The sequence below is a fragment of the Mya arenaria genome, chromosome 8, assembly GCF_026914265.1.
Source record: "Mya arenaria isolate MELC-2E11 chromosome 8, ASM2691426v1".
Classification (NCBI taxonomy): Eukaryota; Metazoa; Mollusca; class Bivalvia; order Myida; family Myidae; genus Mya; species Mya arenaria.
The window spans coordinates 35,966,058-35,990,210 of record NC_069129.1 but is presented as its reverse complement, the minus strand read 5'-3'; the positions used below and the strand labels follow the sequence as shown (position 1 = coordinate 35,990,210).

Sequence of the window (24,153 nt, the reverse complement as noted above, 5' to 3'; positions counted from 1 at the left end):
GCCCTTTTTTGCCAAAAATACTTCAAAAATATATGTTTCCAATCTAATTCTTGAAAAGTATGTGTCCAATCCTCACCAAACTTTACATACATGATTGTGACCATAATATCTTGATCAAGTTCGATAGCCATGGAAATCGCTTTTGTCATTTAGGAGTTACGGCCCTTTATTTGCAAAAAAAGACTTGAAAAATACGTCCCGAAGATTGTTTCCGATCTAATTCTTGAAAACTGTTTGTCCAATCCTCACCAAACTTTTAACACATGTTTGTGACCATAATATCTTGATCAAGTTCGATAGCCATGGAAATCGCCTTAATCATTTAGGAGTTAGGGCCCTCAGATTATCCTGAATAATCATTATGGCTTATTTTCTGTGACAAAAAATCGAAGTGGGGGCATCCGTGTCCTATGGACACATTTCTAGTTTGCCAACTCTGTTTCAACTGAACTTCCTAAATGAATGAGAAGTTTAAAAAAATAATTACAATATCTCAGCAAATACCTGCATTTATGTGTTTCTTGTGCAATCTGTCAGCTTTGGTAGGCTCATGTTTCATTTTGTCCATCTCAATACTAATAATCTTCTAGTCTGATGTATTGCCATCCGATTTTTAAGTCAGGTCAGGCAGCCATTTCAGCTTTGTTCCAGTTGATTGTATCAGATGATGTTAACAATACTAGCCTTGTATCCAGGCACTTCTCAATCTGAAAGTTTACAAAAGAACATGGCCTGTAATATTTAATAAAAAAATTATAATCGTCAACCCCTGGATGATGGGTTCTAAAGTAAACCTGTGAGAAAAGATGCTACTGGTATGGTGCTTGAACCCACGACCATGTGAACACTTGCATGGAGATATGTCAAACTGAGCTAACTGGGTAACTGATTTTTAGGCAGTTCCCAGCTTGGCTCTACAATTGACAGGTGCATTATACATTATAAAGAAAATAAATCAAACACTTGAAGCACTAGTCCAAATAATAGTAACTTGACTGATCTTTTTACAAATTTTGAAATGGCATATCCTTTACATACATTTTTTTTTGTACCAAAAGTGGGTAGCTATTCCGATTGGGATTCTGGTCAGATAATTATCTAAAATATGAGTTATGTACACAAAAAATAAAATGCGACGAATTATTATGAGTTTGATGAGTGTTTTCCTTCATTTCATACTGTCAAAACATAATGATATAAACTGTTATACATGAAGAGCACCTGCAAGGCTGCGGTACATAGATTTACAACAATCGGAGCCTTTTGGCCATGGTCAAGTTGTGACTGGTCTATCTCGAAGTTAACCTGAGATGGTTCAGTTGCTATGCTAGGTAAAATGGTTGTGTTTAAATGCATTAAATGCTTGTTTTGTGAAAAAAAATATTTGCACTTACATGGTTATAACTAAAATACGAATATAAACCTTTAATATCTATTTCAAACATATAATACTTATCTAACTACGATTTCAATATCTTTCAAACCCCCCCCCCCCCCACCTGTTTTGCACAAACCCGATTAGACGTAAGGGATTGTAAGAATCCCATATAACATATTTTTTTAGACTATTGAAGCACATATGTTCTTTTTTGATGGTTGAGACGTTTCAGGTTAAACAACAATTAAAAATGCAAAATAATTTTAGTGAATAATCAACTCTGAATTGAAAGTAACATGAAGATGTTGTAATGAAGGATTTGCCATATTTATATAATGTAAATATATGTTTATTTTTATTTTTTTTTTAATCGTAAAAAGAGTCCGTCAATGTACAAATATTTAGACTAAGAGATGTGGATCAGCTAGATGTACCTTCTAGTCCAAATAATTGTACGTTGACAGATTTTTTTAACGATTTTTGACACAACAAATCCTTCACGTACAAATTGTTTTGTACGACAAGTGGGTAGTAATTCCGATCGGGATTCCGGGGTTAAAGCATATTGCGTTTATAACATTTTATTTTATATAAATTCCGTAACCAAAAAGTAATATCCAGCAAATAAATATGAGTTTGATGGTTTTTTCTTCATTTCATTCTGTCAAAACATATACAATATATACATGAAGGGCACCTGCAAGGCTGCAGTTCACAATTTTACAACAATCGGAACATTTCGGCCATCAATTGTAACAACTCGCTATCTTCTGTAAGCTTCGAGATAGTCAATTCCTGTTGGATACTGGCCTAGGTGTTCCCATTGTTCGGCCATGGCCGAGTTGTTACGATTGTATTATCTCGAAGCTTGTCGAAGGTGGCCGAGTTATTACAATTGGGTCAAGTTGTTCCGCTTGGCATAATTGTTGTCTGTGTCAGTCAACTTTCCTTTCAATGGAAAGGTAAAAATTGTGTTTTAATGCATTAAATGCTTTTTTTTGCAAAATAGCTTTGCACTTCCATGGTAAAATATGAATATAAACCTTAATTATCTATTTCAACCATAAAATACTTCATTTAATACAATTTCAATATTTTCCAAACACTCCCGCTTTTTGCACAAACCCGTTGAGACTTTAGGGATTGGAAGAATCCCGTATAGCACGTCTATTATTTCAGACTAATGTACATGCACCTTCGTGTCCGAAATCGATCACTTCCTGGCAGCTCATTTCTGGATTGTCTCCATCTAAATTTAACATTTTTAGACGCATACATTGATGCCATTTTTTTTTTGATTGATGTTGAAGCAATAACACTAAATACAGGTCGGTTATTTTGTAGAGGAATGTGTTCGAAGTAACATTCAATTTCATTTCCGCATAATCGCCGCCATATTGTGTATGACTTTAAAAACTACACTCTATAGTACAGAATAACAATAGGCATAACGTTGAAACACTGTGATAGTTATAATCCAAATAACTTACTCAAACAAATACAATAGTTCGATTGCTGCTGAAAATAAATCATTTGAAACATAAAAGCTATTTAACAAAATATTACATGATATGAACTCTTTAACCGCGTATGATTTATTTCTTAATAGCTTTCATTCATAAAATATGTTCTTTGCCGGGGTTTGCCGGGTCAGTCTTGAATGCCAGGATATGTGTGACGTCACACGGGGTGCAAACATGTGGTGTAGCTTACTATTGGTTGTAGGGTAAAATGACTTCGTATTTAAATGCTATACTTTCATTATTTTTCATTACTTTGTTCAATAAAACTCACCAAATTGCAAGTACTACTATACTAAGAGTAACACGCAATGTTTGTCATAAAAAAAGGCAATAACACGTTAAATACACATAAGCAAGTACTTGACGCCCGCATTCATGTAAGTAGTTCTGTTGCTACGCAGGTGGTGTGTATTAATATATTCATGTTCAATATGTCGTGTCAGGCGACTAGTCGCGTTTCTGAAATACCGCTCTCTAAAGACTGTCGGCTTGCAGCCGACAGTCTAAAAATGGTAAAAAATGTGCAATTTCACTCGAGTAATGATTTGGTACTCGAGTACTCGGACGTTGGATCGAGTACTCGGGTACTCGTTGCCATCCCTAATAATTATATATCTCTCTCTTTATCTATCAGATACAGTGCTCCAGCTAGGCTTAATAGCACAGTGGGGCACCTCTGCCCTTTTCCAGCACCCTGCTTGCTGCCTTTTTACTACACCCAGCAATGCTCTTTTGTTTGTCAATTTTCAGAAAAAAGTAGTTAGAACAACTACACAATGAACATTGGCCCATGCAAGTGCCCTATAAAGGCTTAATCAATGTGCATCAGAAGTGCCGTTTTTCTAACCTAGTACCCTGCCCTTTTCAAATACTGGCTGGAGCACTGATCAGATATGTATATACACCTGATTGAAATTAGATAACTATGCAAGCACTTGAAAGACAACACCATAACTACTAAGATATCATCATTAAATACACTTGGATTAATGACAAACATGAGTAAGAATGTTCACAAGTAATGGTCTTCCTTTATTATCATGTATATGCATACAAACATAAAGCACATTTCCTGCAAGACTTGATCAAGCTGAATATTGTGTGTCTCTTTATAGGCGAGTTGAACAATTGATTTGTCATACTGCAAGAGAGCCTTTGAAACTTCAATTTATTCTTTGATACAATTGTAGCTCTTAGTGTTTAAGGCCTTTCTGTTTCGGGAATATTTATCAACCTGCCGTAAAATCTTCAATAAATTGTAATCACCTTCAATAGTTCTAGTAAAATTGTTTCTTATTTAATACCACTATAGTATGTAATATCAATAAAGTGCTCAAGGTGAGCTATTGTGATCGCCCTGTGTCCATCGTAGTCGTCCATCGTCAACAATGTGACTGTTAACACTCTAGAGGTCACAATTTGGGCACAATCTTAATGAAACTTGGTCAGAATGTTACCCTCAATAAAATCTTGGACAAGTTCGATATTTGGTCATCTGGCCCCAATTTCTCGAAACTTCTTAAGCTTAACAGGCTTAAGTCGCTTATTTCAAATCATAGGGAAAGCTTGTTAGCACTCTAGAGGTCACATTTATGACTGTATGTTCATGAAACTTAGTCAGAATGTTTATATTGATTAGCTCTAGGCCAAGTAGAATCTGGGTCATGTGCGGTCAAAAACTAGGTCACGAGGTCAAATTTAAGGAAAAGCTTGTTAACACTCTAAAGGTCACATTTAAAACTGTATCTTCATGAAAGTTGGTCAGAATGTTTATATTAACCCATTTCATTCTGAGACCCAGTTAGATATGATACCTTGAATATCTGGGCATTTTCCAATAACTGATAAGCCATCTGGCAGTTTATGACCCATGTGTTGTATAAACACTGATAAAATCTTTATTACTGGTAAAATACCCAATAAAGTATACATTTTTAGAAAGGAAATAAAAATCTGCACAGGTTTATGTAAATTTTATTTGCAAGTTATTTTAAATAATGAAGTAATTGGAAGTTGAACATGTTACAATGGATGAAAAAAAAAAAAAAAAAAAAAATATTTCAAAGCAAAATATCACACATAATTACACCATAAAAGGCACATATATGAATGAGGAAAATATTTTAAATTCATTTATCTTCATTATGCAGAAAAAATTATGAAAATATTTAAAATACAACAAAAGTTATGACAATTTATATCAACTGTGTTGGATTTTTTTTTTCTTCTGAATTTGACAAAAAAAATAAATAAAATATTGGGGTAAAATTTAGTCAATTGAATGTATTTAATTGTCTATGAACATAGTATTTTTCATGATTTATGCAAAGTAAAGTTAGATCATCTCAAAAATATTTTAAAAGAAATTAAAAAAGGAAAACTTAGAAAATTATAAACTGTTTTAGACTTTTATAGAAATAAACCAATATGTACAAACATTTCTATAAAACACTAACTAAATCAGTTCTCCACATGAATATTTACAGCACTATTACACACGCTGAACATGTCTCGCCACACAGTCCTTACACACAGGCACATTACATGTTGAGCATCCGCTCTGTGTAGCTCGCACGCTGACACCGACGGCTGCCCTTGAGCAACATTCCATGCAGGACTTTTTCTTTTCAAACAGTTTTGATTTTATTTCATGTTGTTCCCGTGGAACAGGTGGCAAGTTTTCAATGTTCGTCAATGGGGCTGCACGAGAAGCCTTATAATTTCCTATCAAGTCCTCGGCAAGGTCTTCCACGAAATCCTGGAACTGAGGCCATTCCTGCTGAATGACCTCAGGATTGCTATCATGTGCAATGATGTAGGCGTTATGTGCAGCAGACATCTGCATGTGGTGAAACAGACGCCGCCACCACTTCCGTGATCGATGGTTGGGCATGTAGTATCCCACCATCTGATCAAACAGATCCACCCCTTTCATGTGTCGCTGGTAGTCCTCGATGGCCTTTGGAACCCGCACACGCTGCTGTTGTGGATTCCCCGATCTTCGATTGACGGTCCCAACAGCATCTGGATCATGGAATGAAGAGAGCACCATCACTGGCTTAATGTCCTGCCAGCAGCAAGCCATAACATCATCCTTCTGGGCCACTTTGAACTCGTGCTTGGGAAGTTTGACATTCTTGGGGAGGAGTTGTGGAGGCAGACCTTTCTGATTTGAACGTACCGTCCCACATGCATAAATTCCAACATTCAATAGTGAAGTAAACAAGTCGGGACTTGAGTAGAAGTTGTCCATGAAAACACGTACATTAGAAAACCTAAGATGGTTTGTGAGTTCATGAACTACTCTGTGGGAGAGCCCTTTCCCCTGCACTCCTTCTTCTCTGCCTGTGTATATCTGGAATCTGTGGAGGTAGCCAGTGGTACTCTCTGCCAGGGCCCAAAGTTTAATTCCCCCACTTGATTGGCTTTGACGGAAGGTACTGGCGAAACCCCAAACGTCCCTTGAACTTGACCATACTCTCATCAACTGTCACATTTCCATAGGGTGTGTATGCATTCATGAATTTGTCGTTTAGGTAGGTCATCATAGGTCTTATCTTTCGCAGTTTGTCAGGAGTTTCTTGTGGTTGCTGGTTGTCCGTCAGGTGAAGGTAGCGCCAGATGAGTTTGAAGCGATCCCTCGGCATGATGCTGTTGAAAGAGGTTGTAAACATCCTCTTGCTGGTTCACCAGTAGTCATTCCTTGCTGGCAGCCTGAGGATGCCCATTACAAATGTCAAGCCAACAAATGCCTTCATGGTGGGTCTGTCAACTGGAGTCCACTTTGGTGCAAACCTGGATGGGGGATTTTCAGCTCGCTGTTGGTCAGCGTAGCGGTTAGTTTCCTCAACCAATAAGTCCCAGAAATCTTGGCCCCATAACAAGTCAAAGTAGTGTGCTGGCCTGGCTTCCTCAGGGTGAAGTTCTGCTGGACCACCACGCTTAGTATACCCGTTGGGCAACCTTGGGCTGAACATCTCCATCACCCAATCATTTTGAAACCCCTCGAAATCATCCTGGTAGTCTTGATCGTCATCAAAAAACCTCAACCAAATGTCATCATTCAATGTTTCGTTGTTGTTATGATCTCTATCGACGTCTTCCAGGTTTGTACCTAACAAGTTCACATCATCTGCATCACTATCAACTTCTATGTCACTACCATCACTCAAGTCTAAAGTCCTATTCATTTCCACCCGCAAATCGCAACGAAATCGTAAAAAAACAGCTTTAATTTAAGTCAATTTCTAATTTTTTCGATCACTTCCGCATTATAATTTTCTGCGCATCTTGCTGCGCATAACTTCCGCTAATACCGGAATACGTTTAAACCGGAAACAATTAATCGAAAGTGAAAGTAAATGAACTTGAAGTTGAGTACGTCAAAAACTACGCCTTTTGGTGTATCCCGAATGTAAAGGGTAACTACACCAAAAGGTGTATCCCGAATGAAATGGGTTAATAATCTCTAAGTAAAGTTTGAATCCCGGTCATGTGTGGTCATAAACTAGGTCATTAGGTCAAATCATAGGAAAAGCTTGTTAGCACTTTTGAGGTCACATTTATGACTGTATGTTCATGAAACTAGTCAGAATGTTTATATTGATTAGCTCTAGGCCAAGTTCGAATCTGGGTCATGTGCAGTCAAAAACTAGGTCACCAGGTCAAACAATAGGAAAAGCATGTTAACACTCTAGGCCACATTTATGACCATATGTTCATGGAACTTGATCAGAATGTTATTCATAATGATCTTTAGGTAGAGTTTGAAACTGGGTAATCAGAGGTCTAAAACCAGGCCACTAGGTCAAATCATAGAAAAACTTTGTAAACACTGTAGAGGTTGCATTCTCTCTTTGATCACCATCAAACTATGCCTCTCGTTGCACTTTCCATTGCCCTGAAAAACACTTTTTCCCTCCCCCTGTCACAATTGCCCTCGCCCTGAAAACACTTATTTCACACTTGAATTGGATCAGGTGAGCGATACAGGGCCTTCAGGGCCCTCTTGTTAAAGTTTAGGTTCTGGATGATCCTCAGAAGGCCCTCTTCTTTAACAAAATGTTTACTGCATTTGTATGTCCACTTTTTAGACTACCTGCGCATGCGCGCAGTAAGTCTTAAGACAGCAAAATCCGTAGAACTACTTCTTTTCATGTCATTAAAACCCATTTTTTTGTGTATATGCACTCTATTTTTAGCAGAATGACGTCGAAACCATAAAAATAGGTTAGCTGTTTTGCAGTCCGAGTATGAGTTCTTGCTTGTTCGGCTATTTCCGCGCTGAATTTCTGTATCCCAGCGTGTGTTTTTTTGCAGAATATAACTATTTTTAGAATGCTATATTTATCAGATCATAATAAATGTGGGTTAAAATAATGGAGGCTCTGGTAGGAAGGTAACATGTTGATATTCACTCTGAGTTTAGCCCAAGATGTTTCAGAAATTATTACCGACTGCAAGTGTCCCATCGCCTGCCATTTTTTTATTATAACCTGGTGTGACCCTGAAGCACGCATATTTGTAATGGTGTGTATTTTTGATATTACTTTTATGAGATAAGAAACAAAAATGTTTGTCTGAATGTCAATATAGTTGTATATCAGGTTTCGCGTTGCTTATGCTTCAAATACTATGATTTGCCTGCTATACAATAACAAAATACTATTCATTCTATGACTGTTACGCGTATACTTTTCTAATAAGAGGTTTTCATATATTTGCCTAAAAGCTTCGTTCCGGTGTATTCTTGGCATAGTTTGAGACATCAGGCTTTCAGTTTATATTAGCACACATGCCCTGATACGACAGTGAGTTATGCATACGTTTGGCCAAGCAAAGAAGTCGGATTAAACCTGTAAAACATCCAAATAGTGCGAAGCATTCATAACAGCACTAGTACTATTTCTACACAGATACTTACATAAAACGTAAATAACATTAACTTTTCAATAAAACTTAAAAAAGCACAATCATATTCTCATTCTTAGAACAGACAATTTCCGATGATCTAAAAATAGTTTCTACATACATTAACTGACTGATATTCTAAAAATAGTTTCTACATACATTGACTGACCACATGTTTGTCCTCAACGCGGGAAAACGACCGTCTGATTAACTCTGCATTTTGAAAGAAATTATTGCTAAAGTTGTTCGAAAAAATAAAATTATTTTCCTTTAACAACTAAAATGTGTATGTTTTTTAAACTTGCCTATCATATGATATCGAATAAAAGCACAGAAAACCCTTTAGAAGCGATTGAAAGGGGCATGCATTGTAACCTTAAATACATGGGGATGGGGGATTACAATGATTGAAGTGACTTTCACATAAACGAAATGACACCAGACGCCATAAAATAGATATAGATATGTTTGTTTCCTCGCCCACTGTGGGCACAAGCGCTCTTGGCCCTCGGCACATTTTTCAGTTTTATGTATGTGCCCTTCACTCATTCCCATTGTTCAAATAAAATTTGCAACACTCCATATTTGCCCGCAGATAGTCTTTTAGCGCATTCGCGCTTTGATTAATTTAGCAATTGTGAAATCCTCTTGACTATGCGCACATATTAACCTTTTGCACTTAAATTTTATTATACCCCCACAAACGAAGTTTGAGGGGGTATATAGGAGTGAGCTTGTCGGTCGGTAGGTCTGTCGGTTTTCATGGTTTCCGGACAAAAACTCATGAAAGGCTAGACAGATTTGAAAAAATTTTGGTACACAGGTGTAACATCAGAAGATACAGGTCAAGTTCGATATTGGGGCTGGTGGGGCCAAGGTCAAGGTCACTGTTACTAAAAATAGAAAAATGGTTTCCAGACGATAACTCATGAAAGGCTAGACAGATTTGAACAATTTTTGGTACACAGGTGTAACATCAGAAGATACAGGTCAAGTTCGATATTGGGGCTGGTGGGGCCAAGGTCAAGGTCACTGTTACTAAAAATAGAAAAACGATTTCCGGACGATAACTCATGAAAGGCTAGTTTTTCTTGTCAGCAGTGTAATTTCTAAATTACTCAACAGATTTAAATAAAACAATACATGCATGATAAAAGAAGATGCAGTGTGCAGTAACCTTGGAGTTATGGCCTCTTTTCAAAGGAATGGTTTGCCATTCCTGTGTCCAGGCGGCATTTGGGGGTATTCGTCACTCCTGTGACAGCTCTAGTTTATTTTAGGTAAAGGGAAAGGTATGAAAAAAAAAATTCATTTTGTGTTATAAAAGAATGTTGTTTTCTAAGAGAAATAAAAGTCCATTCCCAATCCAGTGCAAATCTATGTTAAACAGAGGCCAGGTCATACAAAGTTTGTACTACCTGTTACAGTTGCTATGGACTTTGCTTATCATTAAATCTATTTTTAACATATTGGCTGATTAATTTAATACACAGTTATGTAAAATTTGTTGTTGATATCAAACTTATAGCTAGAACCCCAATTATAAATCTATATATATATATATATTTCTTGTAGAAATGCCGCAGAACTCAATGAGGGGTGATTTTTTTTCGGTGGGGGGGGGGGGGTCCGATCTTTTAGAAGCCCTGGTGGGGTTGATGTCATTTTCGGGGATTTGAACGCATTAAGGCCGGTTCAAGTATGCATGGAGTCCTTCGGACACTCACTTTAACCAGCCCAAATGCGTTCATACCCCGATAATGACATCAATCCCGCACTTCATTCCTTAAATTTATCCATTTTTGTAAAAAAGCATAATGAGTAGTTTTCGGTTTTCTGTACTCAGCATCAGCTATATTAAAAACTTGGTCTATATCGTTTTTCCAGGGTTCCTTGGTACTAGTGGCCTGTCACAAGAATGGCAGTCGAGCAATTGAATCCATCTGGAAAAATGTCAATCTGAAACAGCGTTCTGCCATTGCCATGGAGCTTAGCCAGCATTCTGATAGACTGAAGTCAGACATGTTTGGACGCCATATTGAGCGGAACTTTGCACTCCACCACTTCAAAACCAGGAACAGTGAATGGTCTATGCTTCAGAAAAGTGATAACAAGAGAAGAGCCATGTTTAATGACGTCCTTGCCCTTGGAACAGAAAATGGAAGCGGTGAGAACCCGAACAAGCTCTAATTTAATTGCATTCTTTAAATACTTTAAACAAAAGATAGAAATTGTCCCATTTCAATTTTTATGAGTCTTGAAAATGGAAGATTTGTTTAAAAAAGTTGATTCACTCACAACCTGACAACTAGATTTTTATCAAAGCTTTTGGTACACACCTTGAAAACATATGTCTTGATATATTTTTTTTAGCTCACCTGTCACAGTGACAAGGTAAGCTTTTGTGATCACAATTTGTCCGTCGTCCGTCTGTAAACTTTTACTTTAAACGACATCTCCTCATAAACCGCTTAGCCAATTTCATCCAAACTTCACAGGAATGTTCCTTGGGTGGTCCCCTTTGAATATTGTTCAAAGAATTGAATTCCATGCAGAACTCTGGTTGCCATGGCAACGGAAAGGAAAAACTTTAAAAATCTTCTTCTCCAAAACCACAAGGCCTAGAGCCTTAATATTTGGTATATAGCATCATCTAGTGGTCCTCTACCAAAAGTGTTAAAACTATCCCCCTGGAGTCAAAAATGGCCCCGCCCCGGGGGTCACTTGTTTTACATAGACTTATATAGGGAAAACTTTAAAAATCTTCTTCTCAAAAACCACAAGGCCTAGAACCTTGAAAATTGGTACGTGTCATCATCTAGTGGTCCTCTACAAAATTTGTTCAAATTAATCTTGTGGTCAAAAATGGCCCGCCCCAGGGGTCACTAGTTTTATTACATAGTGTTATATAGTAAATCTTTAAAAATCTTCTTCTCCGAAACTGTAAGGCCCAGGGCTTAGATATTTGGTATACAGCATCATCTAGTGGACCTCTACCAGATTTGTTCAAATTATTGCCACAGGGTCAAAATTGACCCCGCCTGTCACATATTGACAAGGTGAGCTTTTGTGATCACAATTTGTCCGGCGTCCGTCCGTCCGTAAACTTTTACTTTAAACGACATCTCCTCATAAACCGCTTAGCCAATTTCAACCAAACTTCACAGGAATGTTCCTTGGGTGGTCCCCTTTGAAAATTGTTCAAAGAATTGAATTCCATGCAGAACTCTGGTTGCCATGGCAATGGAAAGGAAAAACTTTAGAAATCTTCTTCTCCCAAACCACAAGGCTTAGGCCGTTGATATATGGTAGGTAGGATCACCAAATGGTCCTCTACCAAGATTGTTCAAATTATGGCCCTTGGGTCAAAATTGGACCCGCCCCGGGGGGTCATGGGTTTTCTCTATATGTTTATAGTGAAAACTTAAAAAATCTTCTCCTCTGAACTTACTTGGACTAGAGCTTAGATATTTGTCATGATTCATCGTCTAGTGGACCTCTACAAAGTTTGTTCAAATTATGGCCCTGTGGTCAAAATTGGCCCCGCCCCGGGGGGTCATGGGTATGCTCTATATGTTTATAGTTAAAACTTCAAAAATCTTCTCCTCTGAACTTCCTTGGCCTAGAGCTTAGATATTTGGCATGATTCATCGTCTAGTGGACCTTTACAAAGATTGTTCAAATTATGGCCTTGGGGTCAAAATTGGCCCCGCCCCGGGGGGTCATGTGTTTTCTCTATATGTTAATAGTGAAAAAAAATCAAAAATCTTCTCCTTTGAACTTACTTGGACTAGAGCTTAGATATTTGGCATGATTCATCGTCTAGTGGACCTCTACAAATATTGTTCAAATTATGGCCTTGGGGTCAAAATTGGCCCCGCCCCGGGGGGTCATGGGTATACTTGATATGTTTATAGTTAAAACTTCAAAAATCTTGTCCTCTTAACTTCTTTGGACTAGAGCTTAGATATTTGGCATGATTCATCGTCTAGTGGCCCTCTACAAAGATTGTTCAAATTATGGCCTTGGGGTCAAAATTGGCCCCGCCCCGGGGGGTCATGGGTGTTAATTACGCTAAACAAGCACAAAACCAGAAACACACTTGCTAGTTTTATTGAAGCTAAATCTCTACAAAGAAGAGTTCCTCTAAGCACAGATAACTCTGATTGAAAACAAGGATAACTCTTACAAAAACATTAAATAAGTAATACAGAGTAAAGTCCCTTATTACAAATCAATCTTAACATTAATTATATTTTCTTTTCTTGTTTTTAAACATTTACATCTGTCTTTTATTATGAATTACAAAAGTTAATTTAGAGCACACACACATAATAGAAAATGTCATACTTAAACAAAAGTTTACTAGTTTAAAAAAATGACAAATGTTGTTCATTACATACATTGACATGAAACAGATAATTAATCTTATTATTCATGAGACTATTCCTGTTCAAAATACTATACATTTGCATATGCACAAAATCATCAAAACAAAACAAAATAAGATGAAATAAAACAATTATGAGTAAAGTGCAGGTTCATATTAATTAAACACACAAAAACAACAACAACAAAACACAATATTAATTATTCACTTGTCATTTCCAATTTTTTTTTTTTTTTTTTTTTTTTTAATTAATGTAATTCAACTTTACATTACAAACTTCATAATTTCCTCATTCATTTTTCCACTTTGTAGCACACTAAGAAGTTCACCACTATGTGCACCTTGTTTAGTCATCACATTGGCAAGCTGTAAGGACCCTGGGACCCAGTGGATGTTCTTCACCTCCCCGCGCTGCAGCTCCTGCTGAATGGCAGCAATGTCTATTCTTAGACGCTTATCCCCCACAAGTTTGGTAGAAGAAACAGCTTCTAGTACACTCTTGTTGTCAATGAAAATGTTTATTGGAATAGTCATTTCCATTACACCAAGAATATGGGCCAGCATGTGTCGGTAGTAGATCCCAGCTTCTATTCCTTCCTGGAGTCCAAGAGCTTCAGCTGCTATGGTTGATCGCACCACCCGTCGGATTTTGTTGGCCTGCCAAAAAATAGGGCAACAGTTGCCTTCTCTGTCCAACAGCCAAACGATATGCGCACATGTACTCCCTGTTCCATCATTGATATTACCTAATGACGCATCAGTAAACACAACAATTGTCAAGCTTGAGTCGTTCACCAATTTTGGATACAGCAGGAATGATTCAGTCTCTTTTAACCTTCTTATTGTCTTCCTTGCCCGTATCAGATCACTCATTGTCCCAGTTTTCAACTTGGTGCTAAGTGTTATCATTTCAAAAGCCATATCTGGCCTTGAGCCCTGCACAATCCAATTCAATTTTCCCACTATTTGTCGTAATTTAGTCTGATCTGCCTCATCTAAATATATTTCACTGTTCTCATTACTGACCGGTTTCATATGCTCTAACATTATGCTGTTCACATACTCTGTATGGTCTACTTTCACTTCATCTTTGGTCTGTATCATGTTGAAACCGATGTACTTGAAACATTTCTCTTCCGTCTTGCGTGCTGTGAATCTGTCTCTTAACTTTTCCATCTTGCCTTCAAAACTTTTGCCACCAGCATGCAAGAAATCATCAACATGGCAACAGATCAGACCTTGCAACTCTCCTTCTGAGTACAAACAGAACAATGCTGGATCTAGCTTGCATTCTTCAAACCCAAGTGCTGTTAATTCATCTTTCACACTTAAATAGAACTGTCTGGCACCATCTTTCAAACCATACAAGCCATGCTTCAATTTCCACACATATCCCAGAGGAGTAGAGCTTTCTTTTGGAGGCTTAACAAAAACATCTCTCTCAATTTCTTTCCCTTGCAGAAAAGCTGCTTTTATGTCTGTAGTTTTGATGTCCCACCCCTTTAAGGCGGCAACAGCTAGAGATATTCGCATTGCACCTTTACCAATGGTAGGGCTGTCACTCTGTGTCATGTTATGTTCTTCAAAGCCCCTGACTACTAGCCGTGCCTTCACTTGTCCATCTTTATGAGTCATAACCCATCTTGTAGATAAGGTTTTCTGCCCTATATCTGGAACCTCGTCATATGTTTTAAACTGAACTAACTTTTCAAGTTCTGTCTGCTGTGCAATGTATGTGTCATTTCCTAGAGATTTATTTTCAGAACACATAACTTCAGAGTTGTTGCTAATGGTCGAGGTATTGTTCGTGTTATCGATTAACTTCCAATTAACCATTTCAAGATTTACACTGTGCTCGCCATCAGAATCATTTTTCACGTTGTACCAGTTTTTATATTTTCCAGTAGCCTTTCCTGCACGACTTATAATTTCAGCTGTTTTCCACTGATTTTCATGTTCATATTGAATCTTTGACCCTGCAGGTAAATGCTTACTGTGCTCCGTATTCACTATGGGTGCAACTCTGTTTTGGCAGTTGTCCGAGTTAGTGCCAACAACCAATTGGTTTGTAACTAATTCAGAGATAGATTGTAACTTTTGTCCATCAGTATCAGTTTCACACTTCACTGTAGTTGAACACCGATCTTCACATGACCTGCTTTCTGGTATGCTGTTGTCTGTTGGACCGCTTTTGGATTCAATGTTAACAAGTCTATTAGGTGAGACACGCACAAATACACCACCATGCCTCACAAAAACAACCTTCCCATCTTGAAAGACAACTTTTCCTGGACCAAGCCACCTGTTCTTTCCTTCTCGCTTGTAGAAAACCAAGTCCCCATTGCTGTATTTTTGTTCGGATGCCCTTATTTTTGACCGCAAGGCTCTTCTTATTCTGTCACTTGCCTCAGTTTCAATGAAAGCCTTTCTAGCCCCATGAAGCGCATTTAGGTGATTTGCAAACTTTTCACTTGACGTTGTTCCCTCCAATGCAGGAATATTGTCCTTAAGTATACCTGGTAGATTAGGGTTCTGCCCGAACACAAGTTGGTGGCTGCTAAAACCATTCCACATTTGCAAAGCATTCTTGGCCATGTTTGCCCACGACAGCAGAGTTTGCCTTGAAGTATTCGAGTTCTCAGCTTCTAGTTTTGTTAACATCATGTCTGTTACCGCATGATTCCTTTCACAGAGGCCATTTTGAAAGGGACTTCCGCCAGCAGTAGTACAAACACGTACATTGAGAATCGATGTTATTTCCCTCATTTCATCGGAGCTGAATTCTCCGCCATTATCGGTGAGAATTGATGTCATCACCCCATACACACTAACCCAATGATTCATCATGCAATCAATAATGTCACAAGGTCTTTTTCTTTCAACAAATACTGACACAGTATATCGTGACCAAACATCGATCATGTGAAGGATCCAATTACCATTCCACTGTTTAAGGTCCATTGCAACCGATTCATTGAATACTTTTGCCATGGGTAAACCAACCACTGGTCGCGACGGTGTTCTAGCATATAACTTACACATGTCACACTCTCGAACTATCTTGTTAAGTTCATCTTCATATTCGTCTTCCCATGCACCTGCATCACATAGTAACGCTTTGAGCCTTTTGGTTGGTGGATGGGCAAACTGTCTGTGTAGTTTTAACAGCTGCTTCTGGCTGTCTTGCAAAGTGACGAAGACATTCTCCACCGGTATGCTCTCAGCTTTGTCAATTGGAATACAGTAGTGTCCAGATGAAGTTAAATTCAGAGACAAGTCTTTGCCAAAAACCGTTGCCGTGTCATTCTCAAGGTCCAATTTAACACCTGCTGTCTTCATGGCTGACCTAGATAACAACAATGGAATATCCGAATCAACAACATCAGTTTTAATTGTCACTGTCTTGCCAGCCATTTCTGCCGGAATGCTGTACTCTCCCTTTGACATCAGTTTTGTACCACCACCAAACTTGAATAACCTGTGACCCTCACATGTTTCAACTTTCCGTCTGTCCGATTCATCAAGTGAATTTAGATAGTCCTTAAGCCACATTTCTCCACACACAGTACTACTACAGGCACTGTCTAATACCGCACACTTTCTTGCATCAATTCCTAGCTGTGTCACTGCGTCTTGCTTGTAACCAGTGAACAAAACCACATTTTCTTCTTCTGTGACATGAACTTTGGCAAGGTTCTCCCAACTGTCGGGGCACTCTGATACCAGGTGACGAAATGAACCACAGGATCTACACACAAGAGGCCGGCCATCCGATCCAACAGGATTTATTTTCTTGTTTACCACACTAGTGTCATTAGCTTTTCCGCGACTGAAACTTGATCGGTTGTAACCTTGACCCTGTTTGCCACCACGTTTTCCACCAAATTTTGGCTGGTACCTCGGTTTAGCCCGAACATATCCAGCAGCTAACAATGCCTCTTCATTTTCAGCCAAAAATGTTGGTTCCAATTTTATACCACTTGTGCTAGTCAAAGACCCTACTGACCCTTCTACAACTTCACCCTTGAATTTTTTGAGAGATTTCTTCGCTTGTTCATACAAATTTGCTCTGTCTTCATAATTCATTCCAGTCAACACAAGCATTTTTTCTTCCTTTGTTATGTTTGCTTTTCTTAGTAACTTGAAGGCTAAAATTTCTGGAGGTAGGACCATTTTCTTTTTCTCAACTTTCTTGTATTTCGAATCAAACTGGGCTATGTAGTCTGATATGGATTGGCCTTCAATTCTGTGATAGTCTTCAAATTCTTCAAACTTTTCTAAACTGTCACTAAGATCATCTTTAGCTAAATGTTTGTCCAAAAAAACTAGTAAAATGTCAAGACCATCATCTTTCTTGAGGTCTTCTAGCTTGACTTGGTCAAATACCTTTTCTCTAATATGTTGTTCATGGTTTTCAGGCAACGATAAGGCAATCACAACTCCTTGCTTTTCTTTCACCAATTCTGTGACTTCCCGCCAAGCCAAAAGTTCCTGTTTGTACAATTCATAGCTCTTCCCATTTGTTAAACTGGGTGGATTTATCTTTGTTGCCATTGTTTACACTCTTTTCTTGGGCAACCACGCTCTGCTACCACTGTTAATAACGCTAAACAAGCACAAAACCAGAAACACACTTGCTAGTTTTATTGAAGCTAAATCTCTACAAAGAAGAGTTCCTCTAAGCACAGATAACTCTGATTGAAAACAAGGATAACTCTTACAAAAACATTAAATAAGTAATACAGAGTAAAGTCCCTTATTACAAATCAATCTTAACAATGGGTATTCTCTATATGTTTATAGTTAAAACTTAAAAAATCTTCTCCTTTGAACTTACTTGGACTAGAGCTTAGATATTTGGCATGATTCATCGTCAAGTGGACCTCTACAAAGATTGTTCAAATTATGGCCTTGGGGTCAAAATTGGCCCCGCCCCGGGGGGTCATGGGTATACTTGATATGTTTATAGTTAAAACTTCAAAAATCTTCTCCTCTTAACTTACTTGGACTAGAGCTTAGATATTTGGCATGATTCATCGTCTAGTGGACCTCTACAAAGATTGTCCAAATTATGGCCCTGTGGTCAAAATTGGCCCCGCCCCTGGGTGGTCATGGGTTTTCTCTATATGTTTATATTAAAAAAAATCAAAAATCTCCTCTGAACTTACGTTGCTTAGAGCTTAGATATTTGGCTTGATTCATCGTCTAGTGGACCTCTACAAAGATTGTTCAAATTATGGCCTTGGGGTCAAAATTGGCCCCGCCCCCTTGGGGGGTTAGGGTATTATCTATATGTTTATAGTTAAAACTTCAAAAATCTTCTCCTCTGAACTTACTTGGACTAGAGCTTAGATATTTGGCATGATTCATCGTCTAGTGGACCTCTACAAAGTTTGTTCAAATTATGGCCCTGGGGTCAAAATTGGCCACACCCCGGGGCTGATGGGTTTTCTCTATATGTGTTATAGTGAAAACTTAAAAAATCTTCTCCGAACTCACAAAGACAAGTAACATCTTAATTTAAACTGGATAACATATTTAGTACACATACCAATTTTCAATATGGGCCACATACAACAATTAATAACAAATATACATATATAGATACACACGTAAAATCAAGTAGTGACAAGAGCTTAGATATTTGGCATGATATATCATCTAGTTGACTTGTACCAATATTGTTCAATCTTTGGCCCTGGGGTCAAAAAATGGCCCCACCTGGGCGGTCATGGGTTTCCTTATATATGTATATGATGAAAACTTATAAAATCTTCTTCTCCGAAACCAAAAGGCGAAGGCCTTAGATATTTGGTATGAAGCATTGTTTATCGGACCACTATTAAGATTGTTCAAACTTTAGCCCTGGGGTCAAAATTGGCCACGCCCCGTGTTCATAGGCTTAGGTTTTCAATATTTTTATATAGTCTTATATAATAAAACTTTAAAAATCCTCTTCTCCAAAATATAAGACCTAGAGCTTTCATGTTTGGTATATAGTGTTACGTAGTGGACCTACACCAAAGGTATTCAAATTATTGTCCCGGGGTCAAATTGGCCTTGCTCAGGGGTCATTTGTTTTTACATTGTCTTGTCACTTAAACATCTTTTCCTCTGAAAGTAAAGGTCAGAATGACTCCATACTTGATATGTAGCATCCTTACATGGTCCTCTCTTAACTTTGTTCAAATGGTTTTGTTTGGCCCCTTTTAGGGGTCACCAGAGCAAAAAATAGAAAAACCTTTAAACAACTTGATCTTATTAACTGCTTGATGGATCTTCAAGTCTGAAGCATCCTAGCATGGGCCTCTGTCAGGTCTTTTCAATTAATTTTGTTTGGCCCCTTTTAAGGGCCACCAGAGCTAAAATTAGTAAAAAAAACTTAACATTTTCTGCACACGAACCCCTTGATAGATCTTCAGCAAATTTGGTTTGAAGTGTCCTTGCATGGACCTCTCTTAATCCTTTCCCGCATGATTGTGCCAAATTGCCCCTTTATCTATTCCTGCATGATTGTTCCAAATTGTCCCTTTATCGATTACCGCATGATTGTTCCAAAATGTCCCTCTATCGATTCCCGCATGATTGTTCCAAAATGTGCCATGCTTATTTACGGTCATTTATTTACATATCTGTTGCTTATTTTTTCGCAACAAATGCATTTATGTGTAATATAAACATCGATAATTATATAAATAATGAAAAAAGATGATGTTACTATTCAAGATTTTCGGAAAATTGCGACTAAAAGAGACAGAGGTCAAACACGCCTTAAAAGTTCACAGCGCATGCTTGACGCGTGCTTGTCTCGTTTTTTTAATGGAAAATCCCCATACACGTCACTAGCTATTTAAAACTACCAATAATTAATATCAAATAAATATATCCTATTGATCACGCGCTAATGACGTCACCTATCATGGTTTAGAAATGTGTCAAAATGGCTGATTTACGATGTAGTAAACAAGAGTCTGGCTTGAATAAACACATGTCATTTGTCACTTCTGTTTCCAAAAATGGAATGTTAATCTGGTAATAAAAATGTCCCCTTACGTCTGTTAATCAAAGTTAGTATTTTGTTGTGAATACACGGATAATAATAAAATTATATGTGATATGACCCAGTTTGACAGCTGTTAAAACACGTGTTCTCTCGATCTTGATAAATACACAAGAATGTTGTCGTAATTATCCATCCATTTCGGACCGTGATTTATTGCCTTGTGTTGACAGATTTTAATTATAATATTATTACGGAATCACTAAATTTAATTTAAATAGCGATTCTGACTATTAAAAATTCGAGTTGTTCGGCTTGTTGAGGGCAATATCTAGTACGTTCCCAAAGTTTTTAAAAATGTGCCAGTAATAGACCCAGCCTTTTATTTTGATATTTGCAATTATTTTATTCAATTCATTTCAAAACAACGGACATGCAAATTTTATTTATGAGAACAATGAATCTGAAATAACATTTGTAGTTTGCCCAATTAAATTGTGTTTATTTTTTAACAATGCATGATTTCTGTGATTTGAATATTTGTTTATTGTCAAAACCTTTTTAGATTAAACTATGATCACTAGATTCGAAATTTAATACACTACAAATACTATATTCATTATTTGAATTTCTAACATTATTTTAATCAAAAGAAATACTACAAAATATTTAAGTTGTTATGCATAGGTGTCAATGGAAATATAGTATATAATATGAAATCAATTGAAACATCTTCAATTTTTCACAGGAGTTGTGTTTCTCTATAAATATTCAACCAAATAATTTAGACAACAGAATAAAAATTATACCACTGGATTGGAAATTCATTTACCTACAAACTTTATATTGAACTATAATTGATTAAACCAAAAGAAATGCTAGAAAAATAAGATAGAAATGCATAGGGGGCAATTTTTCAATATTCTCCAATAACCTCCTATGCAGTAGGGGTACTTATAGGGGCTTATTATCTATTGGCTACTGGTTATCAATGGACTGATAAGCCATGCAGTGGCAGGCCTAATATGGCTGATTTGACATGAGGGAAAGGGTTAAATTTGTTCACATAATTTTGTTTGGCCCGGTTGCCATGGCAACCTAAAGGAAAATGTCAACAATTGGTTATAATCATCTTCTTCTCCTAAAACGCTTTGACAATTTTGATGAAACTTCATAGGAATGATCCTTGGTTGGTGCTTTTTCAAAATTGTTCAAAGAAATTAATTCCATGTAGAACACTGGTTGACATGGCAACCTAAAGGAAAAGTGTCAACAATTGGTTACAATCATCTTCTTCTCCTAAACCGCTTGGACAATTTTGATGAAACTTCATAGGAATGATCCTTGGTTGGTGCTTTTTCAAAATTGTTCAAAAAATTAATTCCATGCAGAACCCATGGCAACCTGAAGGAAAATATAGGCTGTCGTGTCCGCGCTGTGACTTACTCTTATATGGACAGATTTTAAAATGACTTGCCATATGTTTTCGACATACCAAGACAACGTGTCGTGTGCAAGACCCATGTCCCTACCTCTAATGTGAAAGATACACTAAGTGTTTATTCACAATGGAATGCTGAATATGAGGACATAAAGAGTGTTGGCTGTCATTTAGTATGATTGGTTTTTTTTCTATGCTCAGAGGCAATTTAATATAACTTGCAATATGTATTTGACACATAAAGCAAGATCAACTTTTTATGTACTTGTTCATTGATCAATGTCACATTGGGGGGCATTAGTCACATACTTTGACAGCTCTTGTTCAATATTCTTTGAGAAACGAGCTATATTAATAACAAAGGTTAAACTCTTTTACTCAGGTGAGCGATTTAGGGCCCTCATGGCCCTCTTGTTACATTGTCTTGTCACTTAAACATCTTTTCCTCTGAAAGTAAAGGTCAGAATGACTCCATACTTGATATGTAGCATCCTTACATGGTCCTCTCTCAACTTTGTTCAAATGGTTTTGTTTGGCCCCTTTTAGGGGTCACCAGAGCAAAAAATAGAAAAACCTTTAAACAACTTGATCTTATTAACTGCTTGATGGATCTTCAAGTCTGAAGCATCCTAGTATGGGCCTCTGTCAGGTCTTTTCAAATAATTTTGTTTGGCCCCTTTTAAGGGCCACCAGAGCTAAAATTAGTAAAAAAAACTTAACATTTTCTTCGCACGAACCCCTTGATAGATCTTCAGCAAATTTGGTTTGAAGTGTCCTTGCATGGACCTCTCTTAAATTTGTTCACATAATTTTGTTTGGCCCCTTTTAGCTAAAAATAGAGTAGAAAATGATTATTCTCATGAACCTCTTGATGGATATTTACCAAATTTGGTCTGAAGCACCCTTGCATAGACTTCTCTCAAATGTATTAAAATAATTTTGTTTGGTCTCTTTTATTTTCATATTTCTTATAATATGCATGAATGTTCTCAAAATGTCAAGACTTATATCATTGTTGTGTACGCTAAATTACTGAAATACGACGATAATTATCGAAATACACAAGACAGTTATCGAATTATGCCTTATATACAATTTTTTGTTTGATTTTTACTTCAATATAATTTATGTTGTAAATACTAGTGTTGGGAATCGGTTGCAATTTTACTATCGATGATCGGTTCCACTCAAGTAACCGATTATCGATAGTACAATCGGTTTTTAAAATACTAGATAGTACCTGAGTTGTAGTTTTATATTCATGTAGAGTATTAAACTCTTATTCATTATATGCATATACCTTATGTCTATGATTGAAGTTATTAAGTGTTGTTGTATAAAAAATAGTTCATTTCCTTGCTCATTGTGGCTTTCATCAGCCATTTTGTTAAAGATAACATCTTAACACTTACTAAAAATATTTTTTTCGATAATCGATTATAACTAAATACTATCGATTGTCGCCGATTTCAGACCCAACCAATCGATTTTCGATTATAATCGATCATCGGAACATCACTAGTAAATACTTTACCAACCTCAATTTTTCGGCTCCGATTATTACATTTTTCCGCTGCGTCCTATCTTATATATTAAGGGTTTTTAACCCATTTTTTCAACTATTTTTTTGCCTGTGTCCTATCTATGCTAGCGTCCTATACATGATATAATACGGTACCTTTCAGCCAAGTCAAAAAAAAGAAAACAACATATGCTGCAAATTTGTTTTTCCATCATTTCCATTCTTTGAATGAATAATCCAGGAATTTGTTCTTTGCAAATCACTGATACTCTTTTTTTCATGTCTTGAATTTCACAATTTATTGTTAACACAATGCTCTAGTATCAAGAAGAACAACAAACTGTTCCTAAAATAATCTAAAACCTTAGTACAGTGCTCCAGCGAGCCCCTTTTTTGAGGGCGGTTACCTCTAAGTTGGAGGTCACACTTAGTGTTTATTCACAATGGTATGTTGCATATAAGTACATGGAGGTTAGGCTGTCGTAACCGGGCGGTAACTTTCTCTTGAATGGACAGATTTTAAAATGACTAGCCACATATTTTCGACATACCAAGACGACATGTCGTGTGCAAGACCCATGTCCCTACCTCTAAGGTGAAAGATACACTAAGTGTTTATTCACAATGGAATGCTGAATATGAGGACATAAGAGTGTAGGCTGTCAAGTATGGGTGGTATTTCAGAGGCAATTTATAATAACTTGCAATAACAATTTGACACGTAAAGGCAAGATCAACTTTTCATGTACTTGTTCATAGGTCAATGACACATTCGGGGGCATTCGTCTCATACTGTGACAGCTCTTGTTCAATATTCTTTGAGAAACAAGCTATATTGATAACAAAGGTTAAACTCTTTTACTCAGGTGAGCAATTTAGGGCCATCATGGCCCTCTTGTTTACTTTTGGTATAAAATACATTACGGTATGAATACAGATTCGTTTCTTATTACCTACATGAGTAATGTGCAGTAAAAATTCTGTTTAAA

General features: G+C 37.2%; 1 protein-coding gene across 3 annotated transcripts in view; it reads left to right on the top strand.

Moving 5' to 3' along the window:
* LOC128244642 (nucleolar protein 9-like) overlaps positions 1 to 24,153 on the top strand; it is a 111,283-nt gene that overhangs the window by 77,701 nt on the left and 9,429 nt on the right. For 2 of the 3 annotated variants that reach the window (XR_008262960.1, XM_052962663.1), the window contains exons 9-10: positions 10,699 to 10,978; positions 11,185 to 11,205. Coding sequence is in view for 2 of the 3 variants with exons in the window: in XM_052962663.1 (XP_052818623.1) it covers positions 10,699 to 10,978; positions 11,185 to 11,201 (297 nt within the window). In the remaining variant the exon portion in view is untranslated. The remainder of the gene's footprint in view (positions 1 to 10,698; positions 10,979 to 11,184; positions 11,206 to 24,153) is intronic. The other variant, XM_052962661.1, reaches the window with a different exon arrangement.